This window comes from Mus caroli, unplaced genomic scaffold (assembly GCF_978045245.1).
Source record: "Mus caroli unplaced genomic scaffold, Mus_caroli_1 scaffold_18, whole genome shotgun sequence".
Lineage (NCBI taxonomy): Eukaryota > Metazoa > Chordata > Mammalia > Rodentia > Muridae > Mus > Mus caroli.
In genome coordinates, this window is record NW_028227273.1 from 68,101,524 (window position 1) to 68,121,679 (window position 20,156).

The 20,156-nt window shown below is 49.1% G+C and overlaps 1 protein-coding gene and 1 long non-coding RNA gene across 2 annotated transcripts in view; one reads left to right on the forward strand and one right to left on the reverse strand.

Moving 5' to 3' along the window:
• Rab40c (RAB40C, member RAS oncogene family) overlaps positions 1-18,061 on the forward strand; it is a 40,443-nt gene extending 22,382 nt beyond the window's left edge. The window contains exons 3-7 of the mRNA XM_021186080.2: positions 7,017-7,077; positions 7,663-7,723; positions 15,031-15,108; positions 15,378-15,600; positions 16,266-18,061. Of these exons, the coding sequence (XP_021041739.2) occupies positions 7,017-7,077; positions 7,663-7,723; positions 15,031-15,108; positions 15,378-15,600; positions 16,266-16,546 (704 nt within the window). The 3' untranslated portion in view covers positions 16,547-18,061. The remainder of the gene's footprint in view (positions 1-7,016; positions 7,078-7,662; positions 7,724-15,030; positions 15,109-15,377; positions 15,601-16,265) is intronic.
• LOC147000466 (uncharacterized) lies at positions 17,032-20,114 on the reverse strand. The gene is made up of 2 exons (XR_015045978.1): positions 17,722-20,114; positions 17,032-17,130 (listed from the first exon to the last, which is right to left on the reverse strand). It is a non-coding gene; the product is annotated as an uncharacterized LOC147000466 (long non-coding RNA).
• Positions 20,115-20,156: the final 42 nt, after the last annotated feature.

A 20,156-nucleotide genomic window follows, 5' to 3' on the forward strand; every position in this document is an offset into this window, starting at 1 on the left:
AATTTGATCTGTAGAACTCATATGGTTTGCAGAGAGAACTGACTCCCCCACGTTGTCTTCTTACCTCCATATGCATGTTATGACATGCTCATGCTCCATCCCTCATACCCCAAATTAATCATAGATCTGTAAGACAAGAGGCTGCTGGTTTAGGAAGCAGGATGTGCAGCCGTAATTGGGTGAGGAGGGTGGGTCACAAGGATACTGTTGAACTCAGAGCAGGTGCCCAGAGGGTGGCATGTCAAAGTCCCTCTCTACCAGGGGACACAGGAGGCTTATTCTCTTAGAGAATAGAGTCATGGACACCAGACACCACCGGGTGCATGAGAGTGGAGAGAAGCAAGGAACTAATAACAGAGTTCTCTTAGCCGAAGTTCATTCTGAATAGAGGGACTTGGCACCCCCTGGCTCCAGCAATGGCAGACAGGATCCTGAAGCAAGTGTCTGGTCTTCATTGTGCAACTGTCAGTTTAAAAAAAGTTCCAGCCGGGCGTGGTGGCGCACGCCTTTAATCCCAGCACTCGGGAGGCAGAGGCAGGCGGATTTCTGAGTTCGAGGCCAGCCTGGTCTACAGAGTGAGTTCCAGGACAGCCAGGGCTATACAGAGAAACCCTGTCTCGAAAAACCAAAAAAAAAAAAAAAAAAAAGTTCCAGAGCCGGGTGGTAGTGGCACACACCTTTAATCCCAGCACTCGGGAGGCAGAGGCAGGTGGAGTTCTGAGTTTGAGGCCAGCCTGGTCTGCAGAGTGAATTCCGGGACAGCCAGGGCTACACAGAGAAACCCTGTCTCGGAAAACCAAGGGAAAAAAAAGAAAACAAAAGAAAAGTTCCAGAGACACCCACAGTACAGAAGCTCTTCCACAAGCCAGTTCTCAAGCCAGAGTCACAGAGCCTTCGCAGTGTCTCAGGGGTTTTCATAGGGGTCAGAGGGACAACCAAACTCAATGTGTGAAAAAAGATGTAAGTAGATAGAAGAGGACCCTGCAAGCTCCAGGGAGCTCCAGACATCTCACCACACCTCTGAGGACAAAGGCCTGCCCTGTGGGTGGTACATTTAGACCCCAAAGAGCTTCTAAAATTACAGAGCAATGGAAATTGTGGAAGAGGCTGGAAAATAAAACGAAGCAAATCTCCCAGAAAATAGAATGTACAGGCAAGACTGGTGGGGAAAGGTAAGAAAGCTGGACAGTGACCTTAGCAGTCAGTCTGGCCAGCACAGGTCAGGAAGGACAGGGTCTGAGCACGTAGCGCAAGGCGAGCAGATGAAAGCACGGAGGACAGAGGTCACAGCCATCTCTTAAGCAGAGGAGACACCCTGAGCGCAGTTAGAGGAAAAGATTGGGAGTTGCAGGGCACTGGGCAGGGGTCAAGGATAGCTTTGTGAGATCTGGTCTCATATAAACTTGAACAAAATGCTTGACTTGAATGGTAGACCGAGCCAGGACCTTGGCCAATGGTTTTATTCTCATGAGTAGAGCAAGTATTCTGACCTCCTTGCCTAAGTTTCCCTGTTCAGTATGTATCCCATGAAATTAAGAATTGTGTTCAGATCTGCCAGGGGCAGCACTTTGCTCCGTTCAGATGGGCAAGAGGCCTGTGAGGATGGAGCCAAGCTATTAGGTGAGGCTTTCAGATCCAGTGGGTAGTGGCTGGCTCAGCAGATGATCTGGGGCCTGAGGGGGACAGCTGGTCCTCTTTGGGGGCTTGTCTTAGCTGATTAAAAAAGAAAAATATTTTTAGACAGAAGGGAAAATGAAGAGAGTTAGTGTGGATGGCGTCCTGGCGGCCAACACCGCTGACCCGTGAGAGTGATGTTCAGACCTGAGCTTGCCGGTGGCTCTGCCAGACTGAGCCCCACATGTCTGCTGTCTCCCTTGGGTCTGGTTTAGACCCCTTCCAGGTCACTGCTCTGCCTCTTCCACCGCATTCCTCCGCATCTGTGCTCCTTCTCAGGACCTACTTACCCTCAAGCTTTGGATAATTGCTCCTTTTAGAACCCTGCTAAGCCAAGGGCTCGTTCTCTGGTATCTTGGCTTAACACGTTAATGAGGACTGTCATCAGACCCCCGAGCACTCACTTCTTCTGGACTTTGCTCGCTATGGTTGCTTAGTGTAGAGCCCCTTCAGAGCTGTGTGATGAGCAGTGGACCTAGTGAGGGCCTCCTCACTGAACTGAGCACTAAGACACTAAAAGCAACCAGGCCTGCTGGGGAGAAAGGCCCAGAAGCTTCTGGGTGAAGCTCTGGGGACTCTTCATTTCTCCAATGGCCTTGGGCTGGAAGACTAGAAGTCTAGGTAAAGATGCTTTCCAGGGTGAGGAGGAGACGAAGCTTTCACTTCCTAACTTAAAAAAAGAACGGGAACTGCTGGAAGGCACTGATGCGAAGCCACTGCTGTGACCCCTGTGTCCTCGAGCCCATGTCTGCCAGGCAGTACTTGTGCTCTCTGGCGGGAGAGCTAAAAGTCTAGCTCTGTCTGTGGGTTGGTGTAATGCAGGTTCCCTGGTAGTTACGCAGCTCCACATAGCTAGACTCTCTCTTTCTTTCTTTCTTTCTTTCTCTCTCTCTCTCTCTCTCTCTCTCTCTCTCTCTCTCTCTCTCTCTCTCTCTCTCTCTCTCTTTCTTTCTTTCTTTCTTTTGGTTTTTCGAGACAGGGTTTCTCTGTATTGCCCTGGCTGTCCTGGAACTCACTCTGTAGACCTGGCCTCGAACTCAGAAATCCGCCTGCCTCTGCCTTCCCAGTGCTGGGATTAAAGGCGTGTGCCACCACGCCCGGTGACTGTTTCTTTTTGAGAAAAAAGTTGGACATAGTTGGGCATATATATAGCTGGACCCATACTGTAGCCCAGGCTGCCTTTGGACTCACAATCACAGAGATTGTGTACAAGCATGTGCCATCACACTGTTGTTTTGTTTGTTTGTTTGTTTTGTTTTTTTAAAAAGATTTATTCACTTTATGTATATGAGTGCTCTATCTGCATGTGTGCCTATGTGCCAGAACAGGCATCAGATCTCACAATAGATGGTTGTGAGCCACCATGTGGGTGCTGGGAATTGAACTCAGTACCTCTGGAGGAGCAGTCAGTGCTCTTAACCACTGAGCCAGCTCCCAGCCCCATCACACTGGTTCTTGATAGCTGATTTCTGTTTTGTTTGTTTTGCTTTTTTGAGACAGGGTCTCTCTGTGTAGTCCTGGTTGTTCTGGAATTATATAGACCAGGCTGGTCATGAACCTAGAGCTCTGCTTGCCTCTGTTTCCAGAGTGCTGGGATTAAAGGGGTGTGCCACCATGCCCAGCTCACTGATTTATTTTGAATAAAATTCCCACCCTTTTGTGGGGAGGGGTACTAGAAATGGAACCGGCCTTGTGTATGCAAATCGTGTTACTCCTGTGCTCTGCACTGGGCTCCCATTATTTAAAACACTGCTGAATGTTTAAACCTAACGGAGAGGCTGATTCACTGGCTAGCTCATGACTGTGTCTTATATTTCCTGCCTGAACAAGGAACAGCTAGCTGTTTATGGAGCAGGCCAGTGGCCACAGAGCAGGCCCTGCTCCCTCCACCTTCAGGGTCAGCTCCTCTCCTGGCCCTCCTGGTGCTAGGACTCCTGTAGGTGATTCATAAATGTACTTCATTCTAAAAGGCAGGTATGTTGGCTGGGGGAGCCTGTGAGTGTCACACAGTCTGCTGGGTCAGTGGCAGAGACCACCTCAGAACCCAACTGAGAACAGTGACAGGCTCATCAACATAGTTCTTTCTGTTGGTGACAGGTGTTAGTGACTGCGGTCTCTCTGAAGGCTCTTCCCAGGCATCCATTGTTCTGTTGCAGCTTCTGCAGGCCTGGGGCCACAGCACCATCTAGGGGTAGCTTGGTAGACAGGCAGTTGCTTTCCTCAGGGATAGGACTGGGGAGTCCAGGTCACAGTCAAGGAAGGCTATGCTGCAGGTCCTGCTGATCTTTTCTCAGAGAAGCCAATGAAAAATCAGTATAAATTCTGGTGGTACACATCTTTAATGCCAGCATTTGGGAAGTAGAGGCAGGCAGATCTCTAATGAAAGATCTCTTTAGTTCACGACCTGGTCTACATAGTGAATTCCATCCAGAGCTACATAGTGAGGCCCTGCCTCAAAATGAATGAATGAATGAATCAATCAATTAATTAATCAATCAAATAAAAATAAAACCGCCGGGTGGTGGTGGCGCACGCCTTTAATCCCAGCACTTGGGAGGCAGAGGCAGGCGGATTTCTGAGTTCGAGGCCAGCCTGGTCTACAAAGTGAGTTCCAGGACAGCCAGGGCTATACAGAGAAACCCTGTCTCGAAAAACCGAAAAACCAAAAAAAAAAAACCAAAAAACAAAACCACTGCAATAGTGTCCTCACAAGCTCTGCTTGGAAGTTGCAGTTGAACTCCTTCCAGGGGAGTGTAGGGAAAGAGGTATAGCTGCTGCTGTCAGTCCTGTGGGTGTGCGTGCAGTACCCATACTGTATGTCATGGAAATAGGGGAGTCAGGGGCAGGAGGATTGCTACAAATTCAAAACAGCTATGTAACAAGATCCAGGCCAGCTAGACTTCATAGAAAACCCTGTCTCAACTGGGCATTAGTGGTGCGTGCCTTTAATTTCAGTGCTTGGGAGGCAGAAGCAGGTGGATCTCTGTGAGTTTGAGGACACCAGGTATACAGAGCAAATTACAGGACTGTCTCAAAGAACAAAAGAAAAAGAAAGAAACTGTCTCAGAAAAGCATGTCTTGACCCTATTTATCAAATACACAGCTCAGAAGCACCTATCTATTTGTACATTGTGCAATCATTATTTTATGTGTGTCCCCCCACACACACACACCTGGCAAAGTAGAAGGGTCCCTGTGTCTCTATACCTCACTGTCTGTTTTGAATCTAGCATCTAATCCAGCATGCGGTGCTTAGCACAGGGTTCTGATTTCCTTTCCTGATGGGCTGCCAATAGTACAGAACAGAACAGTTTCTTGTGCTTGTTACCATTAATATCTATGTCTTTTGCAGAGATATGGCTTTGTCCATATTTATTTATTTATTTAGGTTTATCGAGACAGGGTTTCTCTGTGTAGTCCTGGCTGTCCTGGAACTCACCAGGCTGGCCTCAAACTCAGAAATCTGCCTGCCTCTGCTTCCCGAGTGCTGGGAGTAAAGGTGTGTGCCACCACTGCCCGGTTTACTTGGGGTTTTTATTTGTTTTGTTTTATTCCCAGATAAGGTTTCTCTGTGCGGCCTGGCTGTCCTGGAACTTCCTCTGTAGACCAGGCTGGTCCAGAACTCTAAGAGATCCGCCTGCCTCTGCCTCTCAAGTGCTAACATTAAAAGTGTCTGCCATCACTGCCTGGCTACTTAGCTTTTAGAGGCAGGGTCCAGGCTGGCCTTAAGCTCATGAAATCTCCTCCTAAGCCCCCGAGGATGACAAGTGAACACTTCACACTTCTACACAGAACTAAAGGACCTTTTAAATGCTGCTCCCTACAGCAGTCCTTAGAGAACTAACTTACGCTTTCTCTGACTTCAAAGTTTGTTTGCTTTATATTTTCACATTTTTATGAAAAAAAAAGTCACCCCAACAGATGCTGGTGGCATTAAGCCTTTTGAGGGGAAGGCAGGGGCAGGGATCTTACTATGTAGCAGAGACTGACCCTGAACAATGACTCTATTCTCTCAAGTCCCATTAACACCTTCGAGGCATCAGCTTCTTACCTTTCATATAGATGCTACTTGCAATCCAGGTGTGGTGATACACATCTGTAATTCTACCACTTGAGAGGTAGAAGCAGGATCAGGATTTAGAGCTCAAGGTCATCTTTATCTGCACAGTAAATTCAAACCTGCCTAATCTACATGAAACCTTGTCTGAAATAGAATAAAATTGTGGTCCAAGAGAGCTTGGAAATGGGTGTTTTAGAATGCATCGGTCTCATTCTCACAGAATGTGGGGTACTTGTGAGGTATACATCCTGGTGAGTATCTGCTCATGTCTGTGTGCCCACGTCCCTGTACAAGAAGACAATACAGCATCCTCTTCAGGCATCAGGTGCTCCTTCTAAGTCCTCTTCTGCCTAGTAAACTAGTAACTGCATCCAAACTAGGTCCTCATGAATTAAAGGACACTACAATAGAGTGAAAAACTGCAACATACAGAATAATAGAAAATATTTGCAAATTGCACATCTTATTAGGACAGAGTTCTATTAAAAAAAAAAACTCGGGGGCTGGAGAGATGGCTCAGTGGGTAAGAGCACCCGACTGCTCTTCCAGAGGTCCTGAGTTCAATTCCCAGCAACCACATGGTGGCTCACAACCATTTGTAATGAGATCTGATGCTCTCTTCTGGTGTGTCTGAAGACAACTACAGTGTACTTACATATAATAAATAAATAAATAAATCTTTAAAAAAAAAAAAAAAAAACTCCTTTAACTCAATAATAAAACTGAATTCAAAAATGGACAAAGCTGCCAGGTGGTGGTGGCGCACGCCTTTAATCCCAGCACTCGGGAGGCAGAGGCAGGCAGATTTCTGAGTATGAGGCCAGCCTGGTCTACAGAGTGAGTTCCAGGACAGCCAGGGCTACACAGAGAAACCCTGTCTCGAAAACAACCAAACAAAAAAACCCTAAGTAAATAAGCAAATACATTGATGATCCAAGAATTAGGAAGTATGTTATTCTGTGAGAGTTCAACTTAGAATCTAGGAAGGACATGTCACTGTGAGAGTGAGCCATTTCCCTCCAGGCATTCTGAGCCCAGAGCCTTTAGAGAGACTGGTGTGGTCTGAGCATATCTGATGCCCTGTCTGACCTGGGCAGAATTCTGCCTTGCCCATGGCTGCCATACAGCATGAGGTAGGCTGGTGCCTGAGAAAGCCATAGCCGAGGGTGGTGAGCACCATCCTTCTGCTCCCTAGGGGACATTGTGGGATTTGAGTACTGGGCAGGAGGACCTGAGTGAAGCAGTTGCTGATGGACACTCTCACCCCTCTGCTTCCTCCCAGGGATAGACTATAAGACTACTACCATCCTCCTGGATGGACGGCGTGTCAAGCTGGAGCTATGGTGAGTCGCTGATCTAATGACGGTGTGGAAGCCAAGTCAGGAAGCCCTTTATTTGTAATAACCATTTAAAGAGACCCTGCTCAAATGGGGCTTTTCTCCATAATGAACATAACAAAAGGTTCAGGATGTTTTGTTTTAAAGCCTCCTCCAATTTTACTCATAACAGCTTGTTTCCATGGGGCTAGAGAGGCGCTCAGAGGTCACTAAGAGCTCTTGCTGCTGCTCCTTCAGAGGACCCAGGTTCAGTTCCCATCTGGCAGCTCACAACCAACCGTTGCTAATTCCAGCTCCAGTGGATCTGTCACCTTTTTCTGGCCGTGGGCATGAGGCATGCATGTTTGCTCATACACTTAAAACTAAATTTTAAAAAGGAGCTAGGCATGCACATGCCTTTAATCCCAGTGCTTAGGAGGCAGAGACAGGCCAGAAACTCTGTGAGTTCAAGGACAGCCTGGTCTATGTAGCAAATTCTAGTCAGAACTATACAGTGAGCCTCAGTCTCCAAAACAGGAAAAAAGAAAAAGGAAAAAAAATTGTGGCTGGGACCTCTCCTATGGGGACTGATCTCCCTTCTGTGTGTTTCAGGGACACATCGGGCCAGGGAAGGTTCTGTACCATCTTCAGGTCCTACTCAAGGGGTGCACAGGTAAGACCAGCAGCGCCATCTTATGTTGTTGTCCAATAGGTACCTCTCCTGATTCTTTCTGAACCTAGATTTCTGTCCTGACAGTTCCCTGAGTACTTTACTCTCTTGTGTTTTATTTTCTTACAGCGCTGGGGATTAGCTCTGAGCCTCGTGCTTAATAGATGAGTGTTCAATGGCTGAGCTACATCCTTGGCCCTTTTTCCCAAGTATTTTGACATCTGGACATCAGGTCTCCCAGAGCCCATCTGAATAGGAAAAATAATCCAGAGCTTTGGAGCCTCCATTTCTGGACTGCCTATGTGGGAGGCAGCTGAGTCTCTAGTGTTCCTGAATGAGCCCTTCCTGTTCTCAGGATGAGCTCTGAGCATAGTCACTCTCCATGCCATTAAAATGCAGCTTAGCTATCTGTTTCACTAAAAAACAAAGGTGTCTCCCTATATCTTCTTCACACACACCTCCTAAGGGGTGTGACTGGATGTGAAGGTGACCTGGGCTGTATCACATGTTAGAACTCTAAGATTGGAAATGCTAACGATGGACTGCAGATGATTCTCAGGACAGGAATGGACTAGGGGATCTTGTCTTGCCTGTAGAAGAGCATCATGCATGCACTGTGGCACCCATGGTGTGGATAGCTGGTCCTAGCCTCCCACATGTTTTCAGATGATTTTTATCACTCTGGAAGCAGAAGATGAGGAAGTAGTCGAGACCTGTGTGGATAGAACTGCCTTAGACCCTGTGCTGCTGCCACATGAGTGGTGTGAGTGGAAGTCCATCTCCATTGTGATGCATCCCCCAGATTTTTGAAGAGCCTAGAGAACTCCCCTGACTCAGACCCTACCTCTGGACAGCCAGGGACAGCCTTGGGAACAAAGAGGCAGACCCTGCAGGCAGAAGCATGGTCTGAAGTATGGTTCCTTTCAGACACAATGAAGCATTGAAGAACATTAGGCTAAGGATGGATTCTGCAGGCCCTTCCTCCCTTCTCTTTCCTTTTGAAGATGTATTTATATGATGGGTGTTTTGCCTGCATGTATGACTTTACCACATGTATGCTTGGTAGCCATGGAGAAGAGGGCTTCAGATCCCATGGGAATGGAGTTATAGGTGGTTCTGGGCTGCTTTGTGGATCTGGGAATCAAATCTGGGTCCTTTGAAAGAGCAGTCAGTGCTATTAGTCACTAAGCCATCTCTACAACTCCTCTCCTTGGTTTTTGAAACAGGATCTCACATTATAGCCCAAGTGGACCTCAAACTCTGTAGGATCCACCTTTTCCAGCCTCTCAACAGCTGTAATTATACACACAAGCCACCGTTCTCTGCCCTCTTCTCTCTCTCTCTCTCTCTCTCTCTCTCTCTTTCTCTCTCTCTTTCTCTCCCTCTTTTTCTTCCTTCCTTCCTTCCTTCCTTCCTTCCTTCCTTCCTTCCTTCCTTCCTTCCTTTCTTTTCTTTTTGTAGAGTGTGTGTGTGTGTGTGTGAGAGAGAGAGAGAGCATGCACAAGCACCGAACAAGGCAATAGTATAGAGCTCAGTGCACAGGCTGTGGGAGTTGGCTTCCTCCAGCCTTCAAAACTCAGATCTGCAGGCTTGGCAGTAAGTCCCCTTACACACTAAGCCATCTCCCAAGTCCTCCGTTTGTAGACATAGCTTATTGCCTTCCCTTTGCTTAGCAGCATTTTCAGATTTCTTTCTTTCTTTTTTTGTTTTTTCTTTTTTTTTTTTTTTTTTTTTTTTTTTTTGGTTTTTTGAGACAGGGTTTCTCTGTATAGCCCTGGCTGTCCTGCCTCTGCCTCCCAAGTGCTGGGATTAAAGGCGTGCGCCACCACACCCAGCCATTTTCAGATTTCTTGTGGTTGTTTCTGAGACAGGGTTTCTCTGTGAAGCCATGGCTGTCCTGGAACTCTCTCTGTAAACCACAATGGCCTTGAACTCACAGAGATCTCCCTGCCTCTGCCTCCTAGGGGTAGATTAGGGTGCATACCACAACTACCCAGCTTTTAGATTTTTTAACAGTAAATACTTATAATTTTGAAATTAAAAACAAAAAAGAAGGGCTAGCGAGATGCTTCAGTAGTTAAGTGCTTGTTGTTTGCAGGGGACCTGGGTTTGATTCCTAGCATCCATATGAATACTCAACCATCCTTAACTCACACTCTTTTTTCTTTTCTTTTTTTTTTATTAGGTATTTTCCTCATTTACATTTCCAAACTCACACTCTTAAGGGATCCAAGGTCACCTTATGACTTTGATGAGCACCAGGCATGAACTTGATGCACAGCCATAAACCCAGATAAAATAGTCATACACATAAAATAAATCTAAAAATGTTACCAAAAAATAAATTTACAAAAAGGATGTGAGGGGCAGTAGCTTTGATGGCAACACTAAACGTTATTGGGAGAAATGAGAGCAGAGGCTCAGAGACGGCCTTACTGGGCTTGGTGCTGTGCATCAAGAAGCCATGAGGAAGCCGGGCGTGGTGGCGCACGCCTTTAATCCCAGCACTCGGGAGGCAGAGGCAGGCGGATTTCTGAGTTCGAGGCCAGCTTGGTCTACAAAGTGAGTTCCAGGACAGCCAGAACTACACAGAGAAACCCTGTCTCGAAAAACCAAAAAAAAAAAAAAACAAAAAAAAAAGAAGCCATGAGGAATGGAGGTGAAGATAACAAGAGACTGACCTGCTCAGTGCATGGGAACTTAAAAACGTATATTTCAGCACTCTGTCCTTGCCAGTCCAAATTCTTTAGAGAGCAGGGTCTGTGTCATTATTTTTGAATCATTCTCGAAGCATCCAGCACCACTGGTTCTGGCTCTGTTCTACCTGTTATTTCTGGAAGCTCTGGTGGCTATCCTGGCTGAGAAGAGCTGAGAGTATTCCCTGCACACACATCTTAGTTTGTATCTGTGGTACAAGCCCTTGGTTCCATTCCTGCCTTGTCCCCTGTGCATTCTGGGTGGGGCCAATAGCAACAAGATGGTGCTTCCCTGAGTTACCTCCAGTGGGACAAGCCATCTTAACAGCAGGTTTTTCTGCTCTGCAGCCCTTCTGGGTTCCTCAAGGTTTGGGTCCTGCATGTAGCACAAGTCACTGGCTTTGCTTTTGTCGCTTGTCACATTTAGCACTGTTTTGTGGCTCTTGTTGAATCCCTTTAAGCCTTACCAATGGCCAAGCTCCATTGTTTGTATGGAGTCCTATAGTCCTGTGCTGACTCCTGGGAAAGTGAGTGTGGCCCTCTGGCTTGGTATAAGGAAGTGATAAGATGGGCCTGACACAGCAGTTGCCAGCAGGAGGTGCTGCCTACCTGGCCTCCAGGCACTGCCATTAGATCAGGAAGTGTGTGGTCAGGTGCTGTGTCCTTTAAGGGCCGGTGAGGATTTGTTTCTATGGGGATAGGAGAGGGTGCGTACTAATAGGTCACTGCTGAGGACGCTTGGCATCTGGCAGGCAGAGGGAACAGTTTAGTACAACCAGGGTATGTGAAGTGGGCAGACAAGAGGATTTTGTTCTGGCTTTTTGAACTTTGGGGGTTTGAACCACACAGATATGTTGTGTGTGCTAAATATCTATCTATCTATCTATCTATCTATCTATCTATCTATTTATATTTATTATTTATTTGAGGGAGAGTGGGTGGAGGTCTGAGGACAGGTCATTCCTCTTCTTCCACCATGTGGATCGCAAAGATCACATTCAGGCTGATCAGTCCCAGCCCCCAGGACGCAGAGGCCAATCTCTATAAGTTCAAGGCCAATCTGGTCATAGGGAGTTCCAGGACAGCCAGGACTACATAGTGAGAGACCTGTCAACAAAACAAAACAATAATAAGAATTGTAAGCCGGGCGTGGTGGCGCATGCCTTTAATCCCAGCACTCGGGAGGCAGAGGCAGGCGGATTTCTGAGTTCGAGGCCAGCCTGGTCTACAAAGTGAGTGCCAGGACAGCCAGGGCTACACAGAGAAACCCTGTCTCGAAAAACCAAAAAAAAAAAAAAAAAAGAATTGTAACAGTAAGGGACCTACTCTTAGGCCAAGTTCCAGGTTTCAAAATGTATCTTATATATTAAGCTGAACAAAAACAGTGTGTGTGTGCAGTCACCTCATGCGTTTGTTACCAGAAGGGAAAGTAGCTGAGACTGGTGAATAGACCTGGTGTAGAGCACCTCTTACTGTTCAGGGGTTCATAGAACTCTGAAGTGTGGAGCACCTGGTTCTTTAGAAAATCTTGTCCATGTTGATGTGGCTTCACATTACAGGAAACTATAGAAGACATTAGAAGAGTACTCTCTGGAGTCATTGCTGAATGGAGAAGGTCACTGGGAAAGAGGAGCCTGTGTTTATATCTTGGGAAATAAGTGGTCTAAATATCAGCATACTCTAACTTTATCATTGCCACGGCAGACTGGGTAGGAGTCTTTTTGTCTTTTGTATGTCTCTCTGAGACACAGCTGGTGGTTTTGGGCTAGTTACAGTAAGAACAAACTTCATTTTGGTTCTCAGCTCTCTTGCCTGCAGTTCATCCCCGGCGGTTTTCTCTAGGAAATCCACAGCCACTTTGGTCTCTATTCTAGCCGTGACTCAGCCTGTGCCAACAAGGGCCTGCCTGTGAGAGCAAAGCTGGGCAGGCTTTGCCCCGGCAGCCTCAGTAGGAGCCTCTTCCAGGTTGGCGTTCTGCTTACTTGTCATTAAATATAGCACAAGTGCTGGTTATGGCCGAAAGTAAAGCATAAACAGGAAATTAGAGGCGCCTGGCCTCATACCATCTGCTACATTTGTGTAAACTTCTGTACTGTGCGCCATTTGTTTATGCTTTCATTCTTCCCAGAGTTAGCATACATAACTCAGGGAATCTGCAGCTTGCACTTCACAACTTACTGTGCATGTTCACTGTGATTGACAACTGTACTTACTGAGAACTTTTGGCCTTTTGTGGTTTCCGACATCCGGATGGAATCCAGAGCATCACACGTCACACATTGTACAGTGCACTTAGCTGTATCCCCAGCCCCCTTCCTTGCCTCGGGACATTTTCTCCCTCCCTCCTGTTTCTGTTGTGCCAAGATTAGAATCCAGGCCCCATGTACTCGAGGCTCCCCCTCTGCCACTGAACTCTCTCCGCCCCACCATAGCCCTGCCCCTCCCGTGCCTCCCTACCCCTCCCCCCAGAAAAAGAGAAAACTCTCATTGTTGGAACATGCTGGGATCAACCTCTGAGGGTGGTCTTTGGCATACCATTGAATAAGCCTCAGGAGCCAGGATGCTCTACAGTGTGATGCTATGGTGGTACTATTGCCTCTGAAGCTCAGCCTCCTTCCCTTGGCAACAGATGAGAGCTTGCTTCCCTGTGCGCAGGCAACAGGTCCAGAGGTGTGTTTGTTTATTGATTTTGGGAGGCAGTTGGGACTTTGTTATCACTGTTGGTGATTTTGGGAGGCAGTTGGGACTTTGTTATTACTGTTGGTTCAGAGGTGTGTTTGTTTATTGATTGGGGAGGCAGTTGGGACTTTGTTATCACTGTTGGTGATTTTGTCTTAGTCACTTGGTTACTGTTCCATTGTTGTGAAGAGACACCATGACACGGCAACTTCTTATAAAGCTTGAATATAGTGTCAGAGGCTTAGTCCATCATGGCTGGGAGCATGGTGCTGTGCAGGTAGGCATGGCTCTAGAGAAGTAACTAGGAGCTGTATATACCTGATCTGCAGTGGCAGGCAAAGGGAGACTGACAGGCAAATATTGGGCCTGGCGTGAACTTTTGAAACCTCAGAGCCCCACCCCCACCCCAGCAACTCTGGTCCTCTAACAAGGACATGCTTCCTAGTCCTTTCCAGTCAGCTCACCAGCTGGGGACAAGCATGCCGCTAGAAGCCTGTGGGGACCATTGTCATACAAACCACCACAGTTTGTTAGTTTGTTTGTTTTTTGGTTTTTCGAGACAGGGTTTCTCTGTATAGCCCTGGCTCTCCTGGAACTCACTCTGTAGACCAGGCTGGCCTTGAACTCAGAAATCAGCCTGCCTCTGCCTCCTAAGTGCTGGGATTAAAGGTGTGTGCCACCACCGCCCAGCTCCACCACAGTTTTTGAAGCAGGATCTTGCCACGTAGCTCAGGCTGGCCTAGACCTAGCTATCTAGATCCTCGAGTAGCCTTGAGTTTGCAGCAATCCTCTTGCCTCAGTCTCCTGATTAATGTAGACCTCCATCTCTGCCATGTCTAGTTATTGTAAATATTAGCCTTTTTTTACCCACCAGCCTGGCTCCTCGAGGTCAAGCAAACTCCAGTTTGGCTCCTCTCCATGGTAACTGGCCTCAAGGTTTGTATGGGGCCCTCCAGGATAGAGAAGTTCCTCCCCAACTGCTGCCCTTGCTGGAGCCAGGCCTGCTACCTGCCTGTGGGTAAGGGTCTCTGAAGGACCTGGGCTATCCTGAGTTTTTAGAAATGGCAACTCTGCTTCCCTCCCCCCCGCTCTGACCGAACCCCTTCTATTCCTCCTTCTCTGTCCTCCATGTCTGAGAACCTGTGGAAAGAGGAGTGGGCAATTCAATGGGTGCACTCTGGTTGCTGAATCTCATTCTAAGTCGTCTCAGAACAGGAGAAAGGCAGGTTGGCAGTGTGCTCAACATTGCCCCTGCTGGAAAGTCCATGATAGTGGCCCCACTGGGATGTTTGAGGCAGATGGAGATAGCCCAAAGCTGAGCTCCTAGTAATTGGTCTCTGAGGGATGTGGCAGGAAAGGCCCCGTAGCAAATCCTGCTTAGCCTGACTTGAGCAGCTCTCACTGACTACTGCTCTGTGAGTGACTGACATCCTGCGGTACAAGTTTGGAGTTGGAAAACTCAGAGCTGCCTCCATTCAGCCCCAGGTGCCCCCAGGGCAGAGTTCGCTGATGGACTGACTTCCAGAATGCTTGCCCCTCTAGTGAGTTCTATGGCTCTTCATTCCCCTCCCCCGACCAAAGCTTTGACCTGTGTGCGTAAGCTTAGCCTGTGTGACTTTTGAGTAATTTCACAGTAATGTCTGTAACTGGCCTGGATTTAAAATATTGTTAAAAGTAATTTCTGCCCCAGCCATGTTCTCAGGGGATGAATCGGATGGCATCTGTGGGCTGGGCCAGTTTGACTGCAGAAGGTCCTTTCCTGCTGCTCTCCTGTTGGGTGGCAGATGCATTTCCCCCTTCAGTTCTTGGCCATACTAGTGATCTGTAAAGTCTTCTGGACCGTATTCCTAGCCCTGCCTAGGAATTGTGACCACTCCCATGCAGCAGGTTTCTCCAAACATGCCTGTGGATAATCTCCTTCCTTCGAACTCACAGGGAATCCTTCTGGTATACGACATCACCAACCGTTGGTCCTTTGATGGCATTGACCGGTGGATCAAGGAGATCGATGAGGTAAGTATGGATCTGTGCATCTCCGGAAGAGATTGTGGGACTAAGCTGTGATTGGGGCATGCCTGGGAGTGCTGCCATTATAGTCTTTCCTGACCCTGGAGTGTTGTTCAGCAATAAACAACTGGACTCTGCACTTTACCTGGTTCCATCCAGGCCTTCCTAGACTTGCTGCATTGCAGAGTACAGACACTGGGAGCCCCACATATGGCCAAGAAGTGGGGTAGCATGTGGTTGTGCCTCTGCTAAGTTCTGAACCCCTACCTCTTAAGCATGCACCTGGTGTTCCCCGGATCCTGGTTGGGAACCGGCTGCACCTGGCCTTCAAGCGGCAAGTTCCAACGGAGCAGGCCAGAGCCTACGCAGAGAAGAACTGCATGACCTTCTTTGAAGTCAGCCCCCTGTGCAACTTCAACGTCATTGAGTCCTTCACTGAGCTCTCCCGTATCGTGCTCATGCGGCATGGCATGGAGAAGATCTGGAGACCCAATCGAGGTGGGACTGAGGCTTAGTTCCTATAGGATGCTAGCTAGTGGAGTGATGGGGCGAGATGGTGGAACTGCAGGCATTGACAGTGAAGTCTAGGTGGTCTCTTGAGAGCTGCAGTCATCTGGGCTGCCTGCTCAGACCTACAAGAAGTGATCACTTTCCTGGCCGTGCTTTAAGCGCGGAGCTCTGCATGTGCACCTTTGCTGCTGAGTGGTCACAGAGGCAGGATGTGCAGCTCAGCAATGTCTGGGCCATTGTCCACACCAAACCCCTAATGATGGCTTTACTTGGGTTACTTTCTAATAGGGCTCACTGTTTGTCAGAGTTTCACCCTGTGAAGTCAGAAGAGAGCGGGGTAACTAAGTCCCTCTGTTGGGCCAAAAATCTGAGTTAACCTCCAAGCAGAGCTATAGTAAAGGCTGCATTCCAAAGTCAGTCTGCCTCCTCACCCACCCCCAGCCTCATAGAGCGCTGGGCAGACCAGCAGCACTTTGAGGTCTGCTCTGCTCTAAGGCAGGAGATGGGTGCCACCCAGTGGTCAGATAGTGGGGCATCCAGGAGCCCTGAGCTGGTGAGATGCAGCAGCCAGGTTTTACAGGTAGTCTGAGGACCATGTAACTCCCCTAACAAAACCTATCTGTTCCCTCCTTCATCTTGCCTTCCCCTCACAGTTTTCAGCCTGCAGGACCTCTGCTGCCGTGCCATTGTCTCCTGTACCCCTGTGCACCTCATCGACAAGCTCCCACTACCTGTCACCATCAAAAGCCACCTCAAGTCCTTTTCCATGGCCAACGGCATGAACGCTGTCATGATGCACGGCCGCTCCTACTCCCTGGCAAGTGGGGCCGGGGGCAGTGGCAGCAAGGGCAACAGCCTTAAGAGGTCCAAGTCCATCCGGCCCCCTCAGAGCCCACCTCAGAACTGCTCTCGGAGCAACTGCAAGATCTCCTAGCGGGACACGTGGGTTCCGCCTGTTCAGACTTGGGGCTTACGCTGGAGCACTCCTGACCATGCGCTAGGCCCTGCTGCGTGCAGGAAGACTTGGCTACCCAACCCTGCCTGGGTCTCTCCAGGCTTTCCTCCACATCTGAGCTAGTGGAGGGGAGGGGCATGCAGGAGAGAACATGCTCCGCAAACCAGGCAGCAGGGCTGCTGGTGCTACGGGACCAGGTGTGAACCAGTCCTGGACTCCAGGCTGGAAGTGAGCCAGGCTCCCCTTTATTTATATGGAGAACATTTTACCTGTTTTGTACATTTTTAAAGGGCTGTCAGGGAAGCCTGGATGCCCCTCATAGCCACATCAGCCGTTGGGGAAGCTCAGGATGTCAGGGAAGGAGGAATGAAGCAGTGGTGGAGGGTTTCAGTGTTGAAGCCAGATCTTTAGATTTATAAATACCCTGCCTGGGTGTTGCTCAGAGGCCACTGGGGAACAGTGTATTTCAGATGCTTCTAGCAGCAGGCTTGGCTCCAGCTTCCATATCTGACAAAGGTGATCAGTATGCTGGGCATAGGCAAGGTTTCAGCTCCTAAGACCTCCTAGGAGAAGAGACGTTGGTGCACTTGGGAAACCGCACTAATCCCTCCTGTTGTGCCCTGGCACTTTCAGTGATGTTTACTATACACATCTCCAGGCCAAGGCTACAGAGCTTCTGGCAGACTTCGTGCTTCATGGCCTCTAGCATCTGGGCATGGGCACAAGGCCTAGGACCCCAGTGTCTAGCAGCTTGTACTTATCAACCTCGGCTGTTTCATAGCTGCTCCTTGCCTCTTGTGGCCCCTCTGCCTTTAAGTTCATGTCACTGGAATCTCTGACCTGTTTCTTAGTGACTCTCTGGAACACCAAGCCCCTCCTTAGGGACTCACTGGCCTGAGCAACTTGTGAAGCCATGGACTGTTCCCCCACAATGCTCCTCCTCTCCCAGTCTGCGCTGGGCAGCCTTCTCCCCTGTGGGGATGCTGTCCCCAGTGGATGTCCTGTGTGACTGCTTCCCTGTCCTTGCCTGGTGACACAGCCCTCAGGCACGCTGGTGCTTAACTCTACCTCCTGCCCTCAGGGCCCTGGCCATAACAGGAGCCATGACCCCTGACTGGGGACCTCTTAGTGCACGTTTCCTAAGATCATCTTACCATGGATGTTACTAGGGCACTGGTAGACGCTGCGCCAGCTTGCTGTTCTGGGAGATTGAGTCAATGCCTGTAGGGAGGGACAGGGCTATGGTTGTGGGAACTGCCTGAGAAGCAGCAGCCTGACCCAGAGGCTGGGTACAATCAAGCATCACCTTTCCCCACCAGTCCTGTTGCTGCTGACAGAGACCTTTTCTCTGGAGTCGCGATAGAATGGTGTAGACTCTGAGGACCTGGATTGGCCTGCGTGCACACCATCAACACTACACTTGCTGCTGTGGACTCCACTATTCCTGGTTCTTTGTTCTTACTTCTTTGTACAGTAAATGTACTTCAGCAGTGAGCTTGTGTCTTTCTTTGTGAACATGAGTCTGGCTTCATCTGACTGTGGTTTGTTGGGGGTGGTAAGGGATGTCTGGCAGTGTGTTCTGCCACAGGCTCCAGCATGGCTTTGTGCCTGACAGAATGATCCCAGGCTTTGTTAACTGTCCCCGCAGCTGACCCTGCTGACCTGCAGCCATCCATTCACTGGGTTCACATTCCCAGCCACAAAGTAGCCAGGCCTGGTTACAAGCCACACTGTTTCCGGAGGTCAGATCTTGGCCAGGTTAGACAGACAGCCTTTACTCATACATAGCCCAGGGCACATAGCTTACCACAACATGAAGGATATCTGCGAGTGGGACCTGGCGTTGGTGCCTTTAGCAGGAAAGCATCTAGCAGGTCATGGCCTCTGCAAGCCATGCTCACCCAGGGTTCTAGCTCATACACTGGAAGGCAAATCCCACTGAGTGGGATTGGACAGTTCACTTTAAAGTGGCCTCTGGCTCAGGTGTCACCTGCATTTTTCCTTAGTTGCATCCTGAGCCTGTGGCCTGGCGATCCCTGATCCCTGCCCCCTCGACACTAGGAGCTGCCTCACCCAGGGCTCTTTTGTAAGGCAGCAGACACTGGCGCCTGGTAGCCATCTCTTGATCTCCTGACCAGACCAGGCTCTTATTACCCTGCCTCCTGGGTCAGGAGGTCAGACAGAGGGTCACACAGACTTTTTCCTTCCTGTCTCTGAGAAAACCACTCCCTGGGGACCTCTGGAGCCACAGAAAGGGTTTGGAAAAGCAGATTCCAGGCAGGGCCTTTGTCTTGCCACCAGCTTTGATCTCCCTACCCTCCCCCACAGTAGTGAAGTCCCTAGTTCAGTTAAAGAATGGATGCTGGCCTTCATGGTGGATGGTTGGGGCAAGGCTTGAATGTACTTAGATCCTCCCTGAGCAACATCTAGGATGCTTGCTCTTTGATAGGTGCACTTGGCCATCCCAGAGAGCCCCATCTGTCTCACCCTGTGTGTGACCAGCTGGCTGGCTTCTCTATGCTCTTGTTTACACTATGTATCAGTCATTGACATGAGACTGTCTATGGCCAGTGCACATGGGTCACCTGCTTCCACCCAGATGGCCTTTTTATTTATTTTGTACCTGCCTTGCCCATTTGAAGGAACTGAGTGGCACAGACCCTAGCTAGAAGCCAGGAGCCCAGTTTTAGAGAAACTGGTACATCTGGGAGGATGAACCCTGCCGAGTTGTGCCCTCAGCTGGTGAGATGCCAAGACCTAACTTTTTTTTTTTTTTTTCTTTTTGAGACAGTATGTTCTTACGTAGCCAAACGGGCCTGAAATTTGCTGTGTAGCTATGGGCTGGCCTCAATCTGGATCCTCCTGTGTCCCGCCTACCCAGTGCTGGGGTTACAAGTGTGTACCACAGATGCCAAGTACCCTAGGGGTTTCTTACTCCATGCCAGTGGAAAATGTGCCTTACCTATAGTTATGACAAGTGTGGCCCCTGGCTGCCTTTGAATAAAATCTAGTCTAATAGCTGAGGCTGGACTGGGTCCCTACTGAGGCTGGACTGGGTCCCTATCCAACCTCACTGAATAAGACACTGAAGAGCAGAGGACAAAAGCCGAAATTTACCAGCCCTGCCCCTCCTCCCTGAATAGAGGGTGGGAGGGTCTTTAAGGAGACTTTGATCCCTGTTGGGCTCCAGCTTGTAGAGGGAGGGGCTCAGGTTACAGCATCCCCCTCCCTGATTGAGCTGGCCCTTCTCCGCCCCTTGGTGACCCTAGTGGTCAGTTGCTCTGGGCTTCAGGGCCTCTGGCCCCTCCCCAGCCCTTCCTCTTCTTCTATTCCCAGTCCTATGCTGACCAGAGCCTGGGAACCACCCACAGTGGTTGGGAGAGGGCCAGCCAGTATTTTGTGGACAGGTTCTGAGAGGCCCCAGGTTCAGAGAAGAGCATCGTCACCTGTGAGCTCCAGCCTTGCGGGGTCCAAGAGTCCCAGGAGAGGGTCCTTTGAGGTAGGGGGTAGTGATCCTGGGTCCAGGACCCTATAGGGTGGATGCCTATAGGGAGTCTCAGCTGGTGGCCACACACTCCCACTCCCTGGC